General features: G+C 41.6%; 1 protein-coding gene across 3 annotated transcripts in view; it reads left to right on the forward strand.

Annotated features, from left to right (window-relative positions):
• Positions 1-23,936, forward strand: part of Syne1 (spectrin repeat containing nuclear envelope protein 1) — a 478,529-nt gene that overhangs the window by 183,310 nt on the left and 271,283 nt on the right. For all 3 annotated transcript variants that reach the window (XM_076926749.1, XM_076926750.1, XM_076926751.1), the window contains 10 exons: positions 1,780-1,946; positions 2,581-2,734; positions 5,318-5,946; positions 8,584-8,763; positions 11,327-11,477; positions 11,879-12,037; positions 13,494-13,676; positions 18,241-18,342; positions 20,650-20,853; positions 23,640-23,847. In XM_076926749.1, coding sequence (XP_076782864.1) covers positions 1,780-1,946; positions 2,581-2,734; positions 5,318-5,946; positions 8,584-8,763; positions 11,327-11,477; positions 11,879-12,037; positions 13,494-13,676; positions 18,241-18,342; positions 20,650-20,853; positions 23,640-23,847 — 2,137 coding nt within the window. The remainder of the gene's footprint in view (positions 1-1,779; positions 1,947-2,580; positions 2,735-5,317; positions 5,947-8,583; positions 8,764-11,326; positions 11,478-11,878; positions 12,038-13,493; positions 13,677-18,240; positions 18,343-20,649; positions 20,854-23,639; positions 23,848-23,936) is intronic.

Raw genomic sequence — 23,936 nt, forward strand, 5'->3', positions numbered from 1 at the left:
GGTGTTGTAGAGAATTCTGTAATACACTGTGCAGCATCTGAGTATCATTCATCTGAATATCATTGCTATTCCAGGAGATCAGGGTGGGGGATACAGAAATGTATGGATAAGCTATATCGTTGACTGCAGGTATAATAGCTCTTCCTTTGAACGGATGTGATTTAAAAAAATGAAAGGTGGTTTTTGTAAGAAAGACTAGAATGTAGAAAGAAATCAAGAGTGATTCTTGCATTCAAGAACAACAGAAAAAAAAAAAAAAAAGATAAAGACCCAATGGGAAGACGGAAAAATTATGTGGCTAAAAACATCCTTGAGATGCTAATTTTCCAATCGTAAATAAAAAACCACTTTTATTATTGAAGCTGCAGACAAATGGGGATGATTTTTGGTATATTGACAATGCATTTAGAGGATGCTATCTGTACCAGAAAAGTCAGCAGGCAAAATTATTTCTAAAAAGAAACTTATTGTGTAACAGATTCTTAGCTTGACTTTCCCTACCTCTCTTCAGTATAACTAGAAAACAAAGCAGGGGCTTGCTAGTTTTATATGTTTCCTACAAGTCTTACCCAGGAGGCCTTTAGCATCTGAACCTACCGCCCACCTTCTGCTTTTTTCGTTTTTGACTTTAGAAGGATGTTGTGCCTCTAGTATTTTCTAACTTATGAAGCCCGAATCTTCTTCATCTTCTCTAAAGGCACTTCCCACAAAGCCTGGAACAACCCTAATGATGAAGGGGCTCATGTGTGGAAAGGTAGTTCCAGAAAGAGAGGCGCAGATCCACTCTCTGCTTCTGTGATGCTCGCATTTGTCTCCTTGTTAATCCTTTTTCTTTCATCCAATGAAGCAAAAGATACTGACGGGGTGCCTGCTGTGAGCCAGGTACCACATCGGATAATGAAGCTGTAAAAGTGAATAAGTTTTAGACAGTGAGAGGACTAAGAGACCACAGGCCTCTGTCACAGGGTCTGAGTACTGCAGTGTCAGCCAAGTCTCCTCTGGACTGTGGCCTGACAACATTGCTCATCTCCTGCTCACCCCCTGGCCTTGCTTCCCAGGTGTCTTCTCTCAGGTGTCCTCTGTAGTATTGAGCTCAACTTCACCTGGGGGTCTTCCTTGTGGTCATGGGAAGGGACTCCATCCTTTCCTGCCTCTGCAGTTTTGTTTGCATGGTGCGTGCGACCTTGTGGGGAAGAGACAGCTTGATGAGTCTTTACTACCACGAAATGTCATCTCATTTGAGACTATTTTAACTGCTGTCACCTGCTGTCCTCTTTGTCCTGTCTCTTGTTAGTAAGAGCCAAGGGTTTTACAGTGACATTGGAGAACCCAAAAAGTTCATTGCCTAGTTCATCAAAAACAAAAGTAAGCCGGTGTAGTACATAGAAATAAAATGAACAGATCTCTTAAGTTCTTCAGTTCAGCCTAATAAAGTCTCTAAACAGAGCAACACCATATTCCCAGTTCCTGGAACAGCATCTTGATTTACACTAGAAGCACAGCGATCTTCTTTGCAGTAGATTTTCTTTGATTCCCTTTGTCTACTCATTGTGAGAGAAACTCACAACTCCAAATTTGCCTCACCCTGTACCCAGACACTGAAAAAAGTCCTGCAGGCCTATCAGTTAAAACATGTGTTAAAGGTGATCTAGAACCATTGATAAAACCAAGCAACAACAAGTCTCTCTGGTCTTTTTCACAAGAATGCAAAGCCAGCCTCCCACTGTCCTCTGGGTCAGCCCCGTCAGACTGAGGCCTGTCTTTCATTCCATTCTTCAGGCCCTGCAAAATGAAGTCGTGTCCCAGGCCTCGCTCTACAGTAACCTCCTGCAGCTGAAGGAAGCCCTGTTCTCAGCAGCCTCCAAAGAGGATGTGACAATGATGAAGCTGCAGTTGGAACAGCTGGATGAACGCTGGGGAGACTTACCGCAGATAATCAGCAAAAGGTTGGTTCCTCAGTCAAAGGGCTTCTATTGATGTGCCTTTGACGACAAGGGTGAGCGGTGTGTTTTGTTTGAGTTTATTTAACATGGCTGTTCAAGGACCGATTCTGGAAGAAATGAAACCTACTTTATCTGTCACATTTGAATCCAAGATGTCCCTCAGGAGTGAACAGGAAGAGTTATGGAGACACAAGGAATTCTCTAATCCAATAAATCACATCTGACTGTCACCCTGAGTGTGGGCAGTGGGGAGGTATAGGGGTTTGGGGTGCTTCTGGAAACTGGGCAAGGAAGGAAGAGGCTTAGACTGGAGCTGGGTGGGACAGGGCACAGGGAGAGGCACTGCTTTGCATGTGGTGACGATGCTGCTGGAGCAATGGGCACAGCTCAGATGTGGTTGATTGGTGACTTGGTGCAGAAGCACAGAGAAGGAACAAATCATCAGAGTGGACAGTGGTTCGTTCACTGAGACCACGAAAACCAGGAGAAAGGCAGAGTGTGGACATTTGAGTATACTCAGAGGTCTGGCTTGTCTGCGTATAACTGTTTTACTTTGTCAGGGTATAAGTTCCTTCTCCAAAGTGTAGTAGGACCCAATTCTGTTCATGGCCACTGAAAACCCCTCTCTCCCCCACAGGATGCACTTCCTCCAGTCTGTGCTGGCTGAGCACAGGCAGTTCGATGAGCTGCTGTTTTCCTTCTCTGTCTGGATTAAGCAATTTCTCAGTGAATTACAAACGACTTCAGAGATAAATTTAAGGGAACATCAAGTGGCTCTTACTCGGCACAAGGTAAAATGGATCCTCTCAAGATGCAAAATAAAGATATTCAGAAAAGAGAGTCTGGCGACTTTCACTGACCTATGTAGATCTTGTCTGCTGGACCTGGGATCTAAGGACCTGAAAGAATGGGGCAGATTAGAGTCTGATGCTGTAGACGGCCTCATTTCAATTTCAGTGTACTTATATACACGAATGTAACAAAGAAAGCAATGATGCAAGGATGGTTGAGTTCAGTAAAACATAATCAAAAAACCACGTAAATAAACGTCAGTAATCACATACTAAATATTAACAGAGCAGCCCTTTCTCAGAACTTTCTTAGGACAGACCAATTTAAGCACAATTGCCTGGCATGTAGAATAGATCGTGTTTTGGAAAGTATAAAAGCAAGGCAAACGGCAATATTCAGATTCAGGATACACTGACCAGATTGGGTTCTAGAGCTATGATTTGACATGCAACAAGAATAAATGTGTCTTATAAATTGAATGTAAATGTTTGACACAGGAGGCACAAAGTCACATCTAAAACCAACCCGGGAAACACACTGTACCTAAGGTAAAAGGCCCTCTGCCTTTTCCCTGGCTCTTTCACAGACTCCCAAGAGATTGCTCACTGTTTGTCATCCTTTTGACTGTGTTCTGAAAACAGTCTTTCGTTCAAAGGGACGGCACACTTAAATGCATACATAACAATAGATTTGTTATTTGTATGAAATATGGCTTAATAATTGAACTTATGGATCCGGCCAATGTGTTGGGCAGGTAAACTAAATAGATGAAAATCACTTCGGGTAAAGCAGGGTGACTCCAGCAAACAAACAAACAAAAAGACGCCCTGTAATTTTCAGCAAAAAAAAAAATGCTAAGGATTCCAGTTTTGAGTTTTCCATTTTGTTTTTCGTCTAAAAACCAAAGACATATACAAATTCCAGTGTTTGAAAGGCTCATTTTTTTTTTCTGAATTAACAGCTCAGTGTGAACGTGGCTGCAGATTAATGAATTATTAATATTCCCTTTACTTGTAACCTATGAATACTATCTATGTGGAACTATTAAAATTCAAAATCAGATATTGATCAAGCATTGGGATGCTAGTGTTTTCTTATAGACTCCATATAAAACATTTAATAGTCTCTGTGTGTTTATTCTATGCCGGCTCTATACTTACTCTAAGAAAGGAAAAGTCAACCTCCAGTCTTCAGGACAGGCGACAGTCTTACAGCGTAAAGCAATGATTCTCAACCTGTAGGTCACAACCGCTTTGGGAAATAGAATGACCCTTTCACAGGGGTCATGTATCGGATATCCTATGTATCAGATATTTACATCATAACTTATAACAGTAGTAAAATTATGGTTATGAAGTAGAAATGAGAATAATTTTATGGTTGGGGGTCATCATAACATGAGGAACTGTATTAAAGGGTCACAGTGTTGGAAGGTTGAGAACCACTGTCTTAGAGGAAGGCACTGGCTGAAACCTGTGGCACTTCAAAGAACCTGTAAGAGAGGTGCTGCTTTCTGAATAACTCTATTTCAAAGGGATGGCTCTCGGGTTATTCAGTGATCAGAATCAAACGCTTTCAAAAAACCAACATCTCAAAGGGGAAGAGGCATTGGACCTGCTTGAGCAGGTTTTCTAAAGGAAATCTCTTAAGGACAAAAGAGGGGTCTGGAGGGGGAAGTGATTTAATTGCCAAACTGGGGACTATCTAAAGGAATTATGATCAAGATTAAAACAGTAATGGTTTCTCTGTGTGGGGACCAATGTTAACATTCTGCTGGGTTTTAACTATGGTTTGTTGTGAGTTGGTCAAAATTCTATACAGTTGTCTCAAGTCAAACATAGATGGGAAAATTATTGAGTCAGAGTTGTATTCTATATGGCACACATAAATGAGCAAAGTGGGAATGCTTATGAATGTTTACAAAAGCTTCTTCACTACACATAACTTAAAGGTATTTTATTTACTTTTAACTGTGTATTCATGTGTACATATATGTGAGTTTATACACGCAAAAGCAGTTGCCCACAGAGGCTGGAAAAGGCCGTCAGATCTACTGGAGATGAAGCCACATATAATTGTGAGCTTTCAGGTAGGGCATGAGTCACTTTTAACCACTTAGCCATCTCTCCAGCATCTGTGGATGACTTCCAATAGCTAAGCCGAGGAAAGCGCTCAGTTAGTAAAATGCCATGCAAGCACAAGGGCCAGAGTTTGATCTCCAGTATCATGTAAAACACTCAGACATGGTAGTTAGCATGTGTTCATAATCCTAGTGCCAGGGAAAGCATCGAGAAGTTGATCCCTGAGGCATGCGAGCCAGCCCATCTCACCAAATCAGACACCATGACGAGGAGAGAAATTGAAGGAGACACCCTTCATGTTGACCTCTGGCCTCCACACACACGTATGCATGCCAAGGCACACGATGGATAAGTACATATACACACGGAAATACAGCTAAATAAATAAATATAAATGCTAAGCTATCGATTGACTGTACTATCAACGGTGAGATGGCAAACCCTTTGGTTTATCTGTGATAGCTGTAGTGTGTCTGAGATTCAGACTCTCTTCCCTTCCAGGACCATGCTGCAGAGATAGAGAAGAAAAGAGGAGAAGTAAAGCATCTTCATGGTCACTTAGCGCAGCTGAGGAATCTGGGCAGAGCTGAGGACCTTCACCCACTGCAGAGCAAGGCTGATGACTGCTTCCAGCTCTTTGAAGAGGCCAGCCAGGTAGTGGAGAGGCGGAAGCTGGCTCTGGCACAGCTAGCAGAATTCCTTCAGAGCCACGCCTCCATGTCCACTCTTCTCCACCAGCTCAGGCAAACAGTGGAAACCACCAAAAGCATGAGTAAGAAGCAGTCTGACTCCCTGAAAAAGGACCTTAGTGATGTCATTCAAGACTTGAAAACTTTAGAGTCCAGTGCCATCAGTCTTGATGGCACCCTGACCAAAGCCCAATGCCACCTGAAAAGTGGGAGCCCTGAGCAAAGGACCTCCTGCAGAGCCACCACAGACCAGCTCTCTTTGGAAGTAGAGAGGATCCAGAACCTTTTGGGAACCAAGCAGAGTGAGGCGGATGCCCTGGTGGCATTGAAAGAAGCATTCCGGGAGCAGAAAGAAAAGCTGCTGAGAAACATTGAAGACATCGAAGAGAGGACTGACAGGGAGCGGTTAAGAGAGCCCACCCGCCAGGCTCTGCAGCACAGGTCAGAAACCCAATGGACCCTGGTCTCTGCTGCTTGTTCTGAAATTCATTTCCCTGCAAAGCTTTAATGGTGCCCTATGTGAGCAACTTTGTCTTCTCTCTGCTCTGTCTTTGTGTGTGTGTGTGTGTGTGTGTGTGTGTGTGTGTGTGTATGTGTGTGTGCCATTCCAGGCATTTGCACGCTCCCCCTCCCATTTGTCTGTCTGTCTGTCGGTCTGTCTTTGTGTGTTTCTCTGTCTCTCTGTCTCTCTGTTTCTCTCTCTCTCTGTTTCTCTGTCTCTCTACTTCTCTCTCTGTCTGTCTCTTTCTCTGTGTGTTGGGGGGTGTCCCCTTGAAGATAAATGCAACACTTGGGAATTGTTAAAATTTCTTTGATTTCCTTAAGGACCTTCTTACGGACAGTGTATGGACACTTTGAGATCTTACCTACATGAGAGCCCATACGGCCTAGTATCTATTATCCTATTATTGCAAACAATTTCTTACTACCAAGAATGCAGGCAGAAGGGTTGGAGAGATGATGGCTCAGCAGTTCAGACCACGTGCTGATCTTGCAGAGAAGTATGGGGCTTGATTCTTAGCACCTACGTGATGCCACACAACTACCTATAACTCTAACTCCAGATCAAGGGAATGTGACACCCTGTTCTGGCCTCCCTGGGCACCAGACCTGCACCTGATACACATATATATGCACATGCAAGTGCTTACACATACGCATAAAATAAAAATAAATCTTTAAAAAAATAAAAAAAAATGCAGGTAAAGATCCACAGAAATGCTTGGTTCTGGTGATAAAAATGTCAGAGAATTCCTCCCTGAAGACCTAAGTACTGAGTGCTTTGGTAGGGACTGGAACAAGCTTATTGGTTGAGAGTAGGTGACAGATGACAGAGGTGAGGCCATGGATGGAATGGTTCTCCTCTGCAAACAGTTCAGCAGAGAGGGAGGTGGACACCTGAGGGCTGTGTTCATTTATTTAAGGGGAACTCAGTGAGCTCAGAGAAATGGTTCTTAGCAACGGCCTTTAACCCTTTGCCTGGAGGTAAGCACAAAGCAGGCGAGAGGCTTCGGATGAGGAAGGGGCTTTTCCAGGAGTGTTCAATGTTAAGGCCAAAGAGCCAGGAACCAGCTCCCTTAGTATACTGGGAAGTGATTTTACTACCGTAGCCTCCACTACAAAACTCTTTTACTTTGCGAATAAAACCTTGTCCCTGTTGAAGAGATTGAAGCTAGTCTCAGGCTTTGAAGGCAGAGAAACTCTGAAGTGTGCTTCCACCTGGGTCAATAGATGATGAGGATTATTCTCTCTGCCAAGACAACTGTTCTTCATCCAGTTCTAATCAGAACCAGCCAGGAAGCAAAACTAGGAATGTGGTTTACATCAGAATTACAGAAGGCCCCTTATCATATCACTTATAGCATATCACATAAAACCATATCAGAGGAGTTTAAAAATCAATTAGTAACAAGGAATAAGGTTTGAGAAAATAAAACTAGCCTTCTAAGAAGAGAGGAAATGTTTTTTCCTGAAGTTCATCTAGGGAGCTACCAGCAGCATGGGGAGTGGAAGATAGCGTACCTCTCCCAGCTCAGACCAAGCAGACAGGGGAGTGTGTGTGTGTGTGTGTGTGTGTGTGTGTGTGTGTATATGTGTGTGTGTTTGTGTGTGTATGTGTGTGTGAGTGTGAATATGTGTGTGTGAGTATGTGTGTGTGTATATGTGTGTGTGTATGTGTGTGTGTGTGAATATGTGTGTGTGTGTTTGTGTGCGTATGTGTGTGTGTGTGTGCGTGTGTGTGTGTGTGTGTGTGTGTGTGTGTGTGTGTGCAGGTTAGGGCATGGGTATTCTCAAATTGCTGCAAATGAAGGCCCAAGTTGGGCTCTAGAGCCATGTTGGCTTCTCTAATCCACTACAAAGCATTTCTGGGTTTACCTAGCCCTGGCTATACAGAAGACTCTGTGACTTCTGTATAGCCAGTACTTCTGTAAGTACTTAGTACCTACGTTTGCAAGGCATGGAGAATGGGAACATCTGCCTGCAGCCACTTTGGGAAAAGATGGGCAATGGGCATAGAGTGTATGTGTGTGCTCTGCAACACGGCGCCAGAGTGCATGGATTCTGGCCACATATTATACATGCACAGATACATGTATTAGGGTACATAAAATCAGGATTGCTATCTCACCGTAATGTTTTATTAAAGGAGGTAGTTTGGGTTTTTCATAAAGCTTTGGTAGAGCTCTTTTGATTTTAAATGCAACAACTGTGGTGCTAAAGTGTGTGTGTGTGTGTGTGTCCCAGAGCTTAGAAAGATTTTTCTATAATGGAGAAAAAAGAATTCAACTATTTATAGCATGAGCCTTCTTTGAGAACTCCTGTTCTCAAAAAAAGACAAGATAAAATTTCCATGTAAATAAAGATTAAGTGTGGTTTTCAGTATTTTCTGAGATACAGTCATTTTTCAAAAATGACTTTGAAAAACCTCTTTATCACTTGATACATATTGGTTTGATTGTTGTGTTGAAAGGTTCCCTGGCTGTGTTAATGCACTTTCTGAGATCATGGAGTTAGAGGGAGGGAGGATTGGTCCATGGGTTCAGGAGATCGACACTAAACCAGCATTTGAATTTACAGGTTGAGAGTGTTCAACCAGCTCGAGGATGAACTAAACTCCCATGAACATGAGCTGTGCTGGCTGAAAGACAAAGCAAAACAAATTGCCCAGAAGGATGTTGCGTTTGCGCCTGAAGTGGATACGGAGATAAACCGCTTAGAGGCGACCTGGGACGACACTAAAAGACTCATTCATGAAAAGTGAGTTGGAGGCCTCTTGATTCTCCTTTCAAAGTTTCCTGCTCAATTCATGATGCTGCACAAATTGCTTGTTGCTTTCTGAACGTGTGGTCAATAGGCAGATGGCTCTTTATCACTGTAAGTATTTTAGGTCCTGCTAGGAACATCAAAACTTTAGTCCTTCAGAAATTGGTTAAAGTTCTTCTCTTAGTATGGCCAACACATGTGAAGTTAATGTTTAAAAACAAATTATCAAAACAACAGTTCCTAAAAGCAATTGTGACCAGCCATTGTAAGGTGCTACAATTAGAATTTTAAACTTTACTTCTTTTGTTATATTACCTGTAATTGAGTTAATATTTTAATTTCTTATTGCCCATTTTTACTGTAAAGTTTCCCCTTTTTTTCCTCTGGAATTCTATGGCAAATGCATTTGGTGGTCTCAGCTATTGAGTTTCAGAGTGTCTGTTCTAACAATAGAAACCCCCCTCATGTCTCATCCCAGTATCTCCCTCTCCTCCTCCTCCTCCTCTTCCTCCTCCTCCTCCTCTTCCTCCTCCTCCTCCTCCTTCTTCTTCTTCTTCTTCTTCTTCTTCTTCTTCTTCTTCTTCTTCTTCTTCTTCTTCTTCTTCTCTCTCTCTCTCTCTCTCTCTCTCTCTCTCTCTCTCTCTCTCTCATGCTAGGCACTGTCCTGGCAACGTTAAACCATTGTGCACCTGTCCTTTTATCTCTCACCCTACATGGGTTTGTGTATAATAGATATTGTCATCGTGTGTTAATATTGGATGTACCACAGACAATACAACTATATTATCTTGTTGATGGTCAAATGGTATATTTCCGGTGTAGATGACTACATATTGAATATCTATGGACATTCACATTCCTGATTTTATTTTTACCTAAGTGGAGATGCTTGGTAAGTATATGCTTAAATGTATAAGAAACGGACAAGGAATCTCAACCAAGTATCTACACCAGGCAGGTGAAATCTCCAGAAGATATACATTGTTTCTCACTCTTACTACTGTCATCAAGTTTTATGCATGTGATTGATTGATTGATTGATCACCTTCTAACAGCCATATAGAGAGAGGTATCTCAGATTTTTAATTTGTATTTGCCTGGTGATGAGTGAAAATAGGGCTATAATTCTTTTTTTTTTTTTTTTTTTTTTTTTTTTTTTTTGCTATCTATGTGTATCTTATTTAATAAAATATTTACTGAAATTAGTTAGGTTTTTGTTTGTTTGGTTGGTTGGTTGGTTGGTTGGCTGGTTGGTTTGAGACAAAGTTTCTCTGTATAGTTCTGGATGTCCTGAATCTGAATCCGTAGACAGGCTGACCTCAAACTCACAGAGATACCCTTGTCTCTGCCTCCAGAAAGATGACATTAAGGGGTCTTCTACGACCTCTCAGAAATCAGTTAGTTTTTTAAAATTGTTGTTGAAGTTTTTTCTTATAACTGTATAATCCCAAACAGAATCTCTACATAATTTTATAGAAAATTGGAATTGTCATTCTAAATGTTATCTGTTAAAAAGAAATAGCCTAAAGTAGTCAGCAATTCTGTAAAAAGGTAGGGCTGGGAAGATAGCTCAGTGGGTAAAGTGTTGGCTATGCAGTTATGAAGACCTGAATTAAAGAACCAGCCCAGCATCCACAGAAAACAGGGAGTATGGCTGCAATCTCAGCACTGGGAGGTGGAGGCAGGAGGATTACTGAAGCTTGCTTGACAGCCAGATTAGATGAAATAGCAAGTTCTGGGTTCAGTGGCAGAGACTGATCCAAAAAAATATTTTAGAAATGGATTGGGAAAATATCCAATGTTGACATCTGGCTTTCATAGGAGTGCACACACATATGTGCACACACACACACACACACACACACACACACACACACAGAGGAGCACATAACTATCTTCTTTTTTCATTTTTAAAAGGGAATTGTAGGACTTACATTACCTTGGTCACTAATTGTTTAAGCTGAAGAATGATTAAATAGAGCATGAGAATAAATAAAACAGAATAAATAAATAAATCACTCACAGTCAACGCACTTTTGACAATGTTGTAAAGCACCTCAATGGAGAGGTTCTCTTCCGTGAAGGATGCTGGGACATTTGGATACTCATTTGTGCACATTTAAAGGAGGGAGCTCAGACCTCATCACATCACATACAAAGGCCTTTGGAACAAAATTTGAAATGGCTTGTATCATGACTTTTAACACAGTTTTTTTTAAACTTAACCACATTACCGAAACATTATTTTTTTTATACGTTATTGGTTTCTTTCTCCCTACCTTCCCATCTATTTGGACATCCAAATGAGTAAAACAGCATTAAAAACCATTTTAAAACTTGAAATATTTGGGTGACGCATGTAAGACTGCATTGGAGAACAGACTGGATTTAAATTAAGCAGTATTAACTAATAGCAGTATTGATGTCAGTGGGGAGGCCATGGCTGGTATCCATGCCCATCTCTGAATGCATTTGTGCAATGATATATTAGGTCTGATCCAAGGAAACTCATCCCTCTCCTGAGTGATAAGTGAGATATTTTCTTTAATCACTGCAGCCAGGGCCAGTGCTGTGGACTTATTGACTTAATAAGAGAATATCAGAACTTGAAGTCAGCAGTGTGTAAAGTTCTGGAGGATGCCAGCAATGTCGTTGCGATGAGAGCTACCATAAAGGACCAGGAGGACCTTAAGGGGACTTTTTCCAAGGTAAAATGCAAGTGCATTTATTTAAGTGGTCTAGTATGCTTGTTCATGCATTTTACTCTACAAGAGATTCCATGCACAGTAGTTCCTGTTTGTACATTTAGATGTGAATAATTCCTGTTAACAGTTCAACTCTCTTTTGTAATACTAATATTCTAAAATTCTTTTAACTCAAGAAAATTATACATAAATATATATAATACATGTCTTTATACATGTATATATACAGATGTGTATACACACGTATACACCATATGCATATGCACACATATACATATGCATATATTTATACAATCATTCATTTCTACCTAAAGTCGAACAAATTACATGTCTTGGAGGCAAATATTTTTAAGCCTTATCACTGGCTTATTTTTACTAATTAAGGAAACATTTTTTGTCCACAGCACGAAACTGCCAGGAATGAAATGAATTCTAAACAGAAAGAGTTGGATAGTTTTACCAGCAAAGGCAAACAGTTGTTATCCGAGCTGAAAAAAATCCACAGTGGAGATTTCAGCCTGGTCAAGACAGACATGGAGAGCACCCTGGACAAGTGGCTGGATGTAAGAGCGCCCCCTGGTGTCCGTGAGTGGCTTTTACACAGGTTCCTCAGTCAAACCAGTAGAGGATTAACCAAAGAACAGAACCCACTTTGACTGTTTGAGAGTCAACTTCAAAGTGAAGAAAAATAATGGTCACACCCATCGTAGTTGGAGATAGTAAAAAGCTACATGAATTAGTCTGGCAAAACATACAGATTTCTGGAGTCCCGTCTGATAACTTCAAGCATGACAAATTATGGATAAAAATTAGTTTAATTAGTTTAAAGACATGACTTTTAGTTTTTGCACCGGTGTGCACCAGCCTCATGGCCAGATGCTAAATATTTTTTTAATGTCATAGATATGCTGAAATCTAATTAATGTTCATCCCGATACAGAATTATAAATAAAAGTACATATAGTTGTGATGACGTTTTTGAGAATTTTGGAATTTTGGTTTTAAAAAAAAAACAGAAATAATATAAGAATGTGCTTTGGTTTTAATCCCAGGTGTGGGATATGGGGCAGCTTCTGATTGTCTGTAGCAGCTGATTGTGATTTGTGTCGTGCTCGAGTAGAGGCATGGTTTTGCCAGCTGCAGAGAGTTTCTGTGATTGTGTGGCTTTTGGAATTCTGAGGACTCTTCGGAGGTTGTAAAAATGCTAGGCCCCTGGAAGTTGGGATTGGTTCCGGTTTGATAGTAGTATTGCTTGAAGAAGAAATGAGAAAAAAAGAAATTAGATCCAGGGATCTCTTTCCTTTCGTCTCTCCCCTCTATTCCTTTTCCCCTCTCCTATCTAGTGTGAGGGGGTTGAAAGGGTGGAAAAAGAGGAGAGAGAAGGGTGCAAGAAAGAAGACCCACAAAGTATCGAAGGCTGGCTTCTTGGAGTGTTGCTTTGAAAATCAACATAGGGCTGGGGAGATAGCTCAGAGGTAAAGAGCATTGGCTGCTCTTGGGGAAGGCCCAAGTTTGATTCCTAACCACACAGCTGCTCATAACCATCGGTAACCTTAGTCCCAGGGGATCTGGTCCCCTGTTCTGACCTCTGCAGGCACTGAACACATGTGGTCATATACATACAAATGGGCAAAACACCCATACACATAAAGTAAGTTAAAACAAGAAAGAAAGAAAGAAAGAAAGAAAGAAAATAGATATAAGGCCACCGCAAAGAGACCTCATTCCCATAGACTCTTACGTAGTGCGTGACAATTCTGTGCATTCTGATGTACCCTTTGTCATTAGTCACGCAGCTTACAAACAAAAAGTGAGTGTCTCAGAATGAAAACAACCCTCCCATTGATGGACATAGTCTGTGTGATTGTTAGCATTTCAGGCACACTAATTAATGTACAATAATTATTTTAAAAGGTCATCTGTCAGGATATAACTCGTCTTATCAGGAAAGCATTTGTGGGGGAGTGAGTGTCCCAGAACCTCATCTTTTGATGACCCAGTTCCTGTTTTCTTTCCCAGGTATCAGAAAGAATTGAAGAAAACATGGACAGGCTGAGACTGAGCCTGTCCACCTGGGACGATGTCCTTTCAAGTAAAGATGAGATTGAAGGGTGGTCCAACAGGTGTCTCCTACAGCTGGCTGAAAACATCAGTGACCTAAACAACAGTCTCAGAGCTGAAGAATTCCTGAAAGAACTGGAGGTAACTGGCCATGTGTACATATAGAGGTTGGCGCATAACATATTATAGAATGAGGAAAAATGGATATTTCTAAGTCCATTCTACTTTTTTAAAATTTATTAATTTTAATTTCTAAAATTTATTTATTCACTTTACATCTGGATAGCAGTCTCCTTTCCAGTCCCACCTCACGTGGCTCCTCTCCCATCCCTCCTCTGGGAAAGGGGAGTCCGCCTGTGGTATCACCCTACCCTGACACATTAAGTCACTGTAGGACTAGGTGAATTCTCCCATTGAGGCTAGACAAGGAGATTCAGTTAGAGGAACCAGATCTACCATCATGGGACACTCCAGTTGTTGGGGAACCCCCATAAAGATCAAGCTGCACGTCTGCTACACATGTTGAGGGACCTGGGTCCGGGACATGCTTGCTCTCTGGCTGGTGGTTCAGTCTCTGGGAATGCCCAAGGGTCCAGGTTAGTTGACTCTGTTGGTCTTCTTGTGACATCCCTATCCCCTTCCCATTCTGCTCTCCAAAGACACAAATGAATAAGACAAAAGTCACCTAACTCCAGCTGTTGATTTAAAACAGCTCGATTAGGCTCTAGGTCATCAATTTTAAAAGTTTTTTTTTTTTTTTCTTATTTGGGGCTGGTATCAGCGACCTTCTTGTTGCAGTGATGAAATATGTGGACAGAAATTAGCTTTGGAGAGAAAGGGCTTATTTAGGCTCACAGTTCCGAGAAGGATGCAGTCCGTCATAGCAGAGGCAGCATGGGGGCAGGATGTGTGAGGCAGGCTGACCACATTTCATCTTTACACAGGAGGTAGACAGAGAAATCGGAGAGTAGTATAAACCCGCCCCATTAACATATTTCCCCCAGCAAGGCATCATCAGGAAGCTTCCGTGACCTTTCCAAACAGTGCCACCAACTGGTCACCAAGCCTTCCAATACATAAGCATATGGGGACATTTTTTATTCTACCCATATCAAGGAACTTCAAACAGTAGTTAAAAGAAAAAGTTCATAAGCTGTCCAGTTATTCTGACAATATGGTACCTTCCTGTGTGAAACCCAAGTAGAAACTTTTTTATACCCATGGTTCTTCCTTTATTCAGAACAAAACCACATCTTTTACTGAGAACTTACATTGGGCTGTGGTTATGTTTGGTACCATGTTATACTTTATTTATGGAAATAGAAGGAAATTACAGTAAGAAAGTGCCCCTGACCTTTTTAAAATTGCCCTGGCTTATTTATTTTAAGCTATTTTCAATCCCATTTATAGCATTGATTTTGAAATTCATTCAAAGTTAGGGTTTTTTGTTTAGTTTAGTTTAGTTTTTTTTTTTGTTTTGTTTTGTTTTGTTTTGTTTTTTTGGTGATTTGATACAAACTGAGTCAACTGGGAAGCAGGACTGTCAATTGAGGAATTGCTTCTATCAGACTAGCGTCTGCAGCGTTTCCTGATTGATGGTTTATGTAGGAGAGGCTATCCCCGGACAGGTGGCTCTGTATGAAAGAGCAAGCTGAAAGGAGCAAGCCAGTGAGCTTCCTTCATCCATGCTCCTACCTCTTCTTCTGCTTGAGTTCCCACCCTCACTTTCCTCGCTGATGGAGTCTGACATAGGAGCATAAGTCAAATAGATCTTTTCCTATCCATGTTGCTTTTGGTCATGGTGTTTATGACAGGTAAAGTATTTGCTGTGTATGCATAAGGCCCTGATCTTAAATCCCCAGGCCTCTCATAAAGGCCTGTGAATATGGTGGTCTGCCTGTAATCTTTTCTCCAAGAATCAGTGGTCAGCCTGGGATCCTGAGAGCATGCTGGTTAGTCAGACTAGCCAGCTCAAGAAATTCTAGGTATAAGTGAGAGATCCTGCCTCTCTATATAAGATGGAGAGAAATCAAGGAAGATACTCAATGTTGACCTCTGGCTTTCACACACAGGTACATATCTGCACATATGCCCACGCACATACACGTGTGAATATATAGTGCATACAATTTTTAAAATGTTCAGTGACAATTAGGCCAATATTAAAAATTAGGGAGGTATTTCAAAAGGTGTGTAATTGACTGTCATCTTGGTAAGGGAAGAGCCAATTCCTATTCTGCAGCCCGGTGCCCACTGCATGGCACATACAAAGAACCAAATGAGTAGCTGTCGTTTGACTTTGTGTACTCCCTATGTTACCTAGCATCTCTGACTCAAATCGCTTTTGAGAGATTTTGTAATCTAATTCCAATTCTAAGGGTATCAGAACTCAAGAAAACTACTCAGACTAAACATTCAGGCGTAATGAAGGATTCCAAGGTCTTTTTAGTTGCTATTGCTGATGGTAAAATTAATTTTACAGCTCATATAGTGATAGGTGCTGGAGTCATGTGTCAGGCTCATAGAAACTAGTTGTGAAGAATTGTATACATCAACATTAAACACCGTCATTTCAAAAAAAAAAAAAAAAAAGAAAAGATGTGAGCTGGAGAGTTGGCTTGCTGCTTAAAAGCATTTGGCTTCCCTTCCAGAGAACCTGGGTTCAATTCCCATTATCCACATGGTAGCCCACATTTTTCTGTAACGGTTCCAGGGGAACTGACCCCATCTTCTGGCCTCTACAGGAACCATCCATGCTCATGGTATGCAGACAGACCTACATGCAGACAAAAAAATTTATACCATAAAATACAAAATAAATATATAATTAAAAATAAGCAAACTAGTTGAATGGCTGGAACCATGGCTTAGTGGTAAGAGTGTGCCTTGGTCTTACAGAGGACCTAAGATCAATTCCCAGCACCCATATTGGTAAGTTCATAGCAACGTGTACCTCCAGGAGGATCCAATGCTTCTGACCTCCACAGGCACCTGCAATTATGTGTATGTACACAAATATACATACAAGCACACCTGTACATACATGCATATGTTTGTGCACACAACACAAACACATATATGTACATATACACTCCATTTAAAAAGTAAAATAAATATTTAAAAAAAAATAATTGTAGGTCCTGGAGAGATGGCTCTGTGGCTAAGAGTACCTGCAGCTCTTATAGAAGGGCTGGGTTCAGTCCCCAGCACCACCATAGCATCTCATAACCATTTGTGCCTGGAGTTCTTGGGAACCAAGTACTTTCCCTGGCCTGAATGGGCGTTAGGCATGCATGTACTGCACGTACATACAAGCAGGCAAAACACGCAAACGTGTTTTTAAGACCATAATTGTAAATAAACTTAGAGTTAAATAAATTCTGTTGAAAACAAAATTAACGAATGGTCAAAATTTATCATCTTTGCCAGATGTTGGATAGTGGTCCAAACCTATACTCACAGCCCTTGGGAGGCTGAGAAGGAGAGATGGTTACAAGTTTGAAGCTAGCTCAGTCACATTGCAAGAGCACGTCTCAAAGACGTCATCATTTATTAAGACTTACCATACACAATAACATGCTCTAAGCCTTTGGATTCATGATGTCTGTTACATTTGCAGCAGACCCCAGCCATGCCATGAATCGCTGTGTCATTCTACAGGCTGTGCCTTCCTGCTCCACAGAGATAGTGACATCATGAGTAGAGCCTGTAATAGTGGCTTTTAGTAGGACAGAAAGTTACCAAATCAGCCTTCTTTTGATGACTGCAGAAACTACTGCCTGTGCACCTCAAGCCCTTATGCAGTGTGGCAAGGTTGAGTCTCTCTGAGATGGGCTTTCTGTTGCTGACCATGTGACATGCCAGTTAGTAAATCAGTGTGCTGGAACCGACCCAGTGCATGGCCCTGTCCTTCCTGCTGCTGGGCCTTTCTTCCCACCATACTTGAAATGAGTGCAGCTCAGCAGAGGAGTTCTCTAACTGCCTGGCTATCTCTGTAAAAGGCCACCAGGCCTGGCATTGAATTGCTTTCTGAGCTCAGGTCATTAGAAACTGTGTTCACAAAGCACTAAGTTCTGTTTTTCAAGCTGAGGGGGGCTCTTTCATTAAATATTCCTTTGTGACTCAAAACTATGCAGTTTATGAGTGTCTTTGCTCAGTAATGATTCTCGGTTTGGGATCTTTTTTGTATGTTAACTATTGCTGCAGAGAATGGGAGGTAACATATCAGATGTCAAAATTATTTCTGCTTCAAGGTCCTGTAAATATTAATTTAAAGTGTGTCTTCTGGGTACTGCTGACAGAACCCTTATAGCTGGGCAGTCCTGACGTGCATTTGCATTAGCATGCTTCTGTAAGACTTTAACGTTGCCATAGTAACTGGTAATAATACTGCTAATGAAGAAATAACAGCCTAGTGGACATCCTTACTGACTCAACACTTTTGGTCAGCGTTTCATTTTTTCCAGGGGATCTTTTTTTTTTTTTTTCAGTAAAAGAGGGTGGGAAGAAAGAAATTCCCACATACCCCTCTTATTCAGAGTGGACTTAAATGGTAACATTTTCCACACTTGTGAAAAAAGTAGGAGAGATTTTTCTAAAGACTGCCTAATGCTGGCATCCTGACAGCTCTCAGTATGAGAGGCCAAGTGTAGCCAGTCTGTCTTTGGATTGGTGATGCCTTCCCCCTGTGTCTTTGCTTTCACAGTCTGAAGTTAAAAACAAAGCCTTAAAATTGGAGGAACTGCATTCCAAAATCAACAATCTTAAAGAACTAATGAAAAATCCAGAAACGCCAACAGAACTTCAGGTGAGTGTGAAGTCAGATGACTTTTCTAATAAATACCACATAATAGCCAATCACATCCTCGCTCCCAATATACAAGAGGTGTGTGTGTGTGTGTGTGTGTGTGTGTGTGTGTGTGTGTGTGTGTATCACCATGATTCCTGGCAAACGTGGGTCTTTTCATATACAAGGAGTTAAACATTAACATCAGTAGAATTCAGTGTACCGATATTTATGATACATTTATAATTCAAGCATTATAATGTTAATATAAGAATAGCTTTCTTTTCCTTATTGAATTTGGGAGGCAGTATCAACCTGATTGTTTCTTGGCATATTTTATGTTTAGACAAGAATAGAATAACCCTTTAATAAATATGTGATCTTACTAATAATGTGTTAATTCAATTAGTAACTGGGCCTGGGGACAGGACAAGGACTGATGTTTCTTCATAGCCCTGTAGATGGTCCCAGTCCCAAGAACTACGAGGCAGGTCAGTGAGGAGCTGGGTTGGCCAGGAAACCTGGGCTACTCTAATATCTGAGCTCTACATGAACCCAGTGTGGTAGGCTTACCACTTCGGCCGACAGTCTCACTAGATCCTAGCTGACATCTCTGGGTACCTTTGCCTCCTGTCTTTCTTTCTTTCTTTCTTTCTTTCTTTCTTTCTTTCTTTCTTTCTTTCTTTCTTTCTTTCTTTTTGGTTATGTCCATGGATTTTATTTTCTCTTCTTGTGCCATTGTCATTGACTTTCTCTTTAAATGAGTAGCCATGCTTAGCCCTGATCGCAAGCATGTATGGGAATGTTGGACATTTCACCTTAAGCAAAGGAAATGGCATTCCTATTCACAGCTGGAATAAAAAGGGATGGTGACTACTGTCACATGTACTTGGAATGTCGACTATTACACAGGGAGAATTTAGCAAGGATTCGGGGTGTGAGCTACCATATGATTCTGCATCTCTCCTCTTTCTCTCTACCTGCCCCACCCCCACCCCCAAGGAGGTTGGGTGATTGTCCTAATTGCCTTAATTGTCCTCAAGTATAAGGAAAAGAATTTCTGCACACCACTTAGAGGGCAGCATAATTTGTCTTTTGCAGCTGGCAGCCACTAGCCTCTGGTTTCTAAATCCTGCCAGGCAGGCTGGCTGACTTCTGATGTATTTGCCTAAGAGTAAAGGCTTGTGTGGGTGGCCAGCATCATCCCAGCAGCAATTGTGGGGGTTTGGGGGAGGGGGAGTGTGTACCACTAGCATGCGGGCTCAACCCAAAAGTTATGATTGAAAGAAGAGACCACCCTTAGGATATACAATGTGAAGACACTGGTTTGTCTAAGAAGGCTTTCTAGGGGATGAACCCAGAGATGCCTTGGGCTGATCAAGGAGAGAGTAAGGAGGCAGGAAAGAGTATACTCTATGCTCAAGCTCATCTAGAGACCTTTGGCGGAGGAATGGGAGGTCTCAGGCAGAGGGGTGGTTGGTCCCAGCAATGAGGGCATTCTCAGAAAAAACAAAAACAAAAAAACAAAACAACCCACAGACAAACGAAGCAGGGGCTGTGAGGGGCAGCTCACACTCATCTGGAAGTCTTCAGTTCAGGAAGCCTCCCCCACCTCCCATCACTCCATGCCTGTAGAACATCCAGCTGTGCAAAGCAGGGATAGAAGCACACAGCAGAGCAAGAAGAAAAGATGCTGTCAGCTCCTTGCAGCTGCTCTGAGCTAGGAGAAAAAAAGAGAATACAATAAACCTTTATGCTGATTTTGCCAAATAGCGTGGATCTTTGAGTTGTGGGATTAAGACCATTTTTTGGTTTAGAGTACTTATATGTCCCTTTATTAACTCAGGATCCACCAAAAAACCAAATCAACTTTCCTGATATAACTCCTCCCAGGAGTAAAAAAACAAATAGCCCGACTGCACATATTACAGGATACAATTGCTTCCCCGTTAAATCCTATGGTGGGGGGTGGGTTTCTTCCAACCAGAGTTGGATCCAGGCAGGCCCATGTGCATGTCCCTTATGAAGAATTAACAGCAGACTTTTGGTCCAGCTTTTCTTTGACGATGTGATCTTCTGTTCTCTGGGACCTCCATCCAAACCACACTGTATCCAAGAGAAGGGTTAGCTCCTACTCTTTCCTTCACTCAGTGTGGTTGGCAGCCCACACTCCCTGGCTTTCTGTCCTGGGAAAAACTATTAGTATTGGAGAGGCTTCCATGGTGAGCCTAATGTGTTCTTGATGGAGTTACTCGTAAACAGAATTCCTAGCCAGTGAGTGTGCTTTCCGTCCTCCCAGATTTTCACCAAATTGAGCTTTATATTTAGTTTATAGAAGCAGACTTAAAGCAGAAGCTGGAACACGCCAAAGAAATCACTGAGGAAGCAAAGGGAACCCTGAAGGATTTTACAGCTCAGAGCACTCAAGTGGAGAGATTTGTCAAGGACATCACAGCGTGGCTAATTGGCGTGGAGGAATCGTTGACCAGATGTGCCCAAACAGAGACTTGTGAAGGGCTGAAGAAAGTCAAGGTAGGTCAAAAACTGGCTTTCATTGTTTCCGTCTGAAGTCTACATTCACTTTCCTCTTTTGCACCTATGATAAATATATAACATTTCCTTTCAGTTATTCATATTAAAAGTATTAACACCCAGACTAACCGATTCATAGTATGAGACAAGAAGACCAAGTGACATGGAAAGAACTGAATGCAAACATTAAGAAGTGAGCAACAGGGAGAAAGCAGACATTATGCAGTACTGTAGCTATGCTGTGCTGCCCACCAGCTATGCAGAAGTGTGTGTGTGCGTGCATGTGTGTGTGTGTGTGCATGTGTGTGTATGAATACATATTTGTATTTGTATAGTATATAGAGTTTATATGTACATTCCTTTTTGTAAAAGGGTGAAGCCTATGAAAATTCTGTTTGACTTTGTATCAATATTTTTTAAAGAATTATTTATTTATTTTATGTATGTGAGTACACTGGAGCTGTCTTCAGACACACCAGAAGACAGCATCAGATCTCATTATAGATGGTTGTGAGACACCATGTGGTTGCTGAGAATTGAACTCAAGACCTCTGGAAGAGCAGTCAATGCTCTTAACTCCTGAGCCCTCTCTCCAGCCCGACTTTGTATCAATGTTTAATCTTAAACATCAAATAGATTTTCATCGCTTAACCATCCTTGTCTTTAATTTGAACATGCTCATCTGCAGAACTCTGTGATTCTTTTTTAAAGTGAGGAAATCATCCTCTGTACTCTCTTCATGTTAACAGATGACAATTCCATTCAACTGTTTATAAAGTGTACATACTGTGCACACACACACACACACACACACACACACATACACACACACACATGTGAGTTCAGGTTGCCTAAAGAGTACAAAGCAGGCTTGGAGCAGGACTTACCGGTAGCTGTGAGGCACCCAACCCAGGTCTTGGGAATCTACTTGGGCCAACGAGAGCAGCAAGAACTTTTAACCACTGAGGCATCTCTCCAGCCCTGGCCACTTTTCCTCTTTCACAAAATTTTATACTGTGCAACAGACAAGGACATAGAGCTTTAAATCAACTGCTGGTGTGTTTTCATATCCTGTAATCTCTCCCTACACAGACACACACAGTGCCCCTCTGAACAATGGGAGCTGCAGTCATTTCTAATGTAGAACTTGAACTCAGGATCATAGCTGAGAATCTATGACAACCTGTTAAATGAGCTTGAGATCTTAGATTACATCCTAGATTCTAACCACTTTCCGGTAGTTGTTTGTTACCCAGGAGAACTGATATGGTTTATTAAAGAATCAATACAGGACTAGGAGACAGCTCAGTTGGTTATCTGCTTGCTGGACAAACTTGGGGACCTAAAATAACTTAAGAAGGAAAAAAAAGGGAAGGAAGGAAGGAAAAAAGGAAGGAAGGAAGGAAGGAAGGAAGGAAAGAAAGAAAGAAAGAAAGAAAGAAAGAAAGAAAGAAGAAAACAAGTGAGCTAATACATTTGACTTACACTTGTAATTGTAGTGCTGGGTATAGAGACAGGTAGATCCCTGGGACTCAGCCAGCCTAGCTATGTCAGAGAGCTCCAGTACAATGAGAGACCCTATCTCAAACAGAAAAAGAGAGACCTTGTCTCAAGAATCAAGATGGAAAGCTCCTGGTGGCTGTCCTCTAAGCTCCATATATATGCATATACATACATACTTATAACACATGAATATACACACAGGTCTATAAAACACATATTTTGTCTATTACATAAATTCTTTTCAATTTTTTAATATTTCTTTTATTATTTTTGAGATTCTTGCTTGAGTGTTGTAGTTATATCATTTCTATCCTAACTTTTCCCCCATTCCTACTCCGTCTGTGTCCCCCATTTCCTCTCAAATTCATGATGTCTTCTTTAATAATTATTATTGGTGTGTGTGTGTGTGTTTGCACGTACACGCATGCATATAAGCTACTTTGTGTCCATTTCATATTGATCATATACACACATGTTTAGGGCTGACCACCTGAGACTGGATAAGCTATATGAGAGCCTGTCCCCAGAGAAGATTGATTCTTCCTCTCTTGGCAACCATTGACTTCCTATAGCTCTTTGTCTAGGGGTGAGGCCTTGTGAGATTCCTTCTATCCATGCTGAGATGTTAACTGGTATTGTCATTGTATATATCTTGTTTAGGTGACCTCAGTGATAAGATTTTATAGGTACAGATCCTAACCAGATATAGAAGATGCTTTTGAACCCAGCCTACAAGTATACACAACTGAGGAGATTTCAACATTATTAATTTTATGTCTTAAAAACTATACCTATTGCAACCAGCTCTGCTCTACCTGGCTTGAAACAAAAGACTTAACAATGCCTGAATAGTTACTATGTGGCAGCCTGCTCCGCTCTGCTTGGCTTGGCCTTTCAAAGGCTGGGATTAACGGCATGGGCCACCACTGCCTGGCTTCAAACTGCTGCTCCGGTCTTCGGGTCAGAGTCTAGAGAGAGAGAGAGAGTGGGGAAGAGATGTAAGGAATGGAGACAAGACAGAGGTTCTGATCAAGTCTCTAGTCTCTCTTTTTTTTTTAATGAAGGGAAATCTGGGGTATTTATACACTTTTGCCACGCCCCTTGTAGGCAGGTGGATATGACGTAAGCCTTGGAGGCGTGGCTAGCATGTGAATAGCTGCTTTCTAGCCGCTTTCTGCTAAAGGTGGGCTCCCAACACATACCAGGTGAAATAATTGCAGTATTTCTTTTGAATGGGGTGGGCATCCTTCACAGTACATTCACAGCGTGCTTTCATCACGTAGGACATACGAAAAGAGCTTCAAAGTCAACAAAACAATATCGTCTCCACCCAAGAAGATCTCAACAGTCTCTGCCGGAAGTACCACTCAGTGGAGTTGGAGAGCCTGGGCCGCGCAATGACTGGGCTAATAAAGAAACATGAAGCCACAAGCCAGCTGTGCTCCCAAACCCAGGCCAGCATACAGGACTCTCTGGAAAAACACTTCAGTGGTGAGCTGAAGGGCTTTTAGTCTGAATCATCTGTTTATGAGAAAGGGGTTTGGACCAAATGCTGCTTAGAAACTGCCAGCAGAAATCCG

This window comes from Arvicanthis niloticus, chromosome 28, assembly GCF_011762505.2.
Source record: "Arvicanthis niloticus isolate mArvNil1 chromosome 28, mArvNil1.pat.X, whole genome shotgun sequence".
NCBI classification, from domain to species: domain Eukaryota; kingdom Metazoa; phylum Chordata; class Mammalia; order Rodentia; family Muridae; genus Arvicanthis; species Arvicanthis niloticus.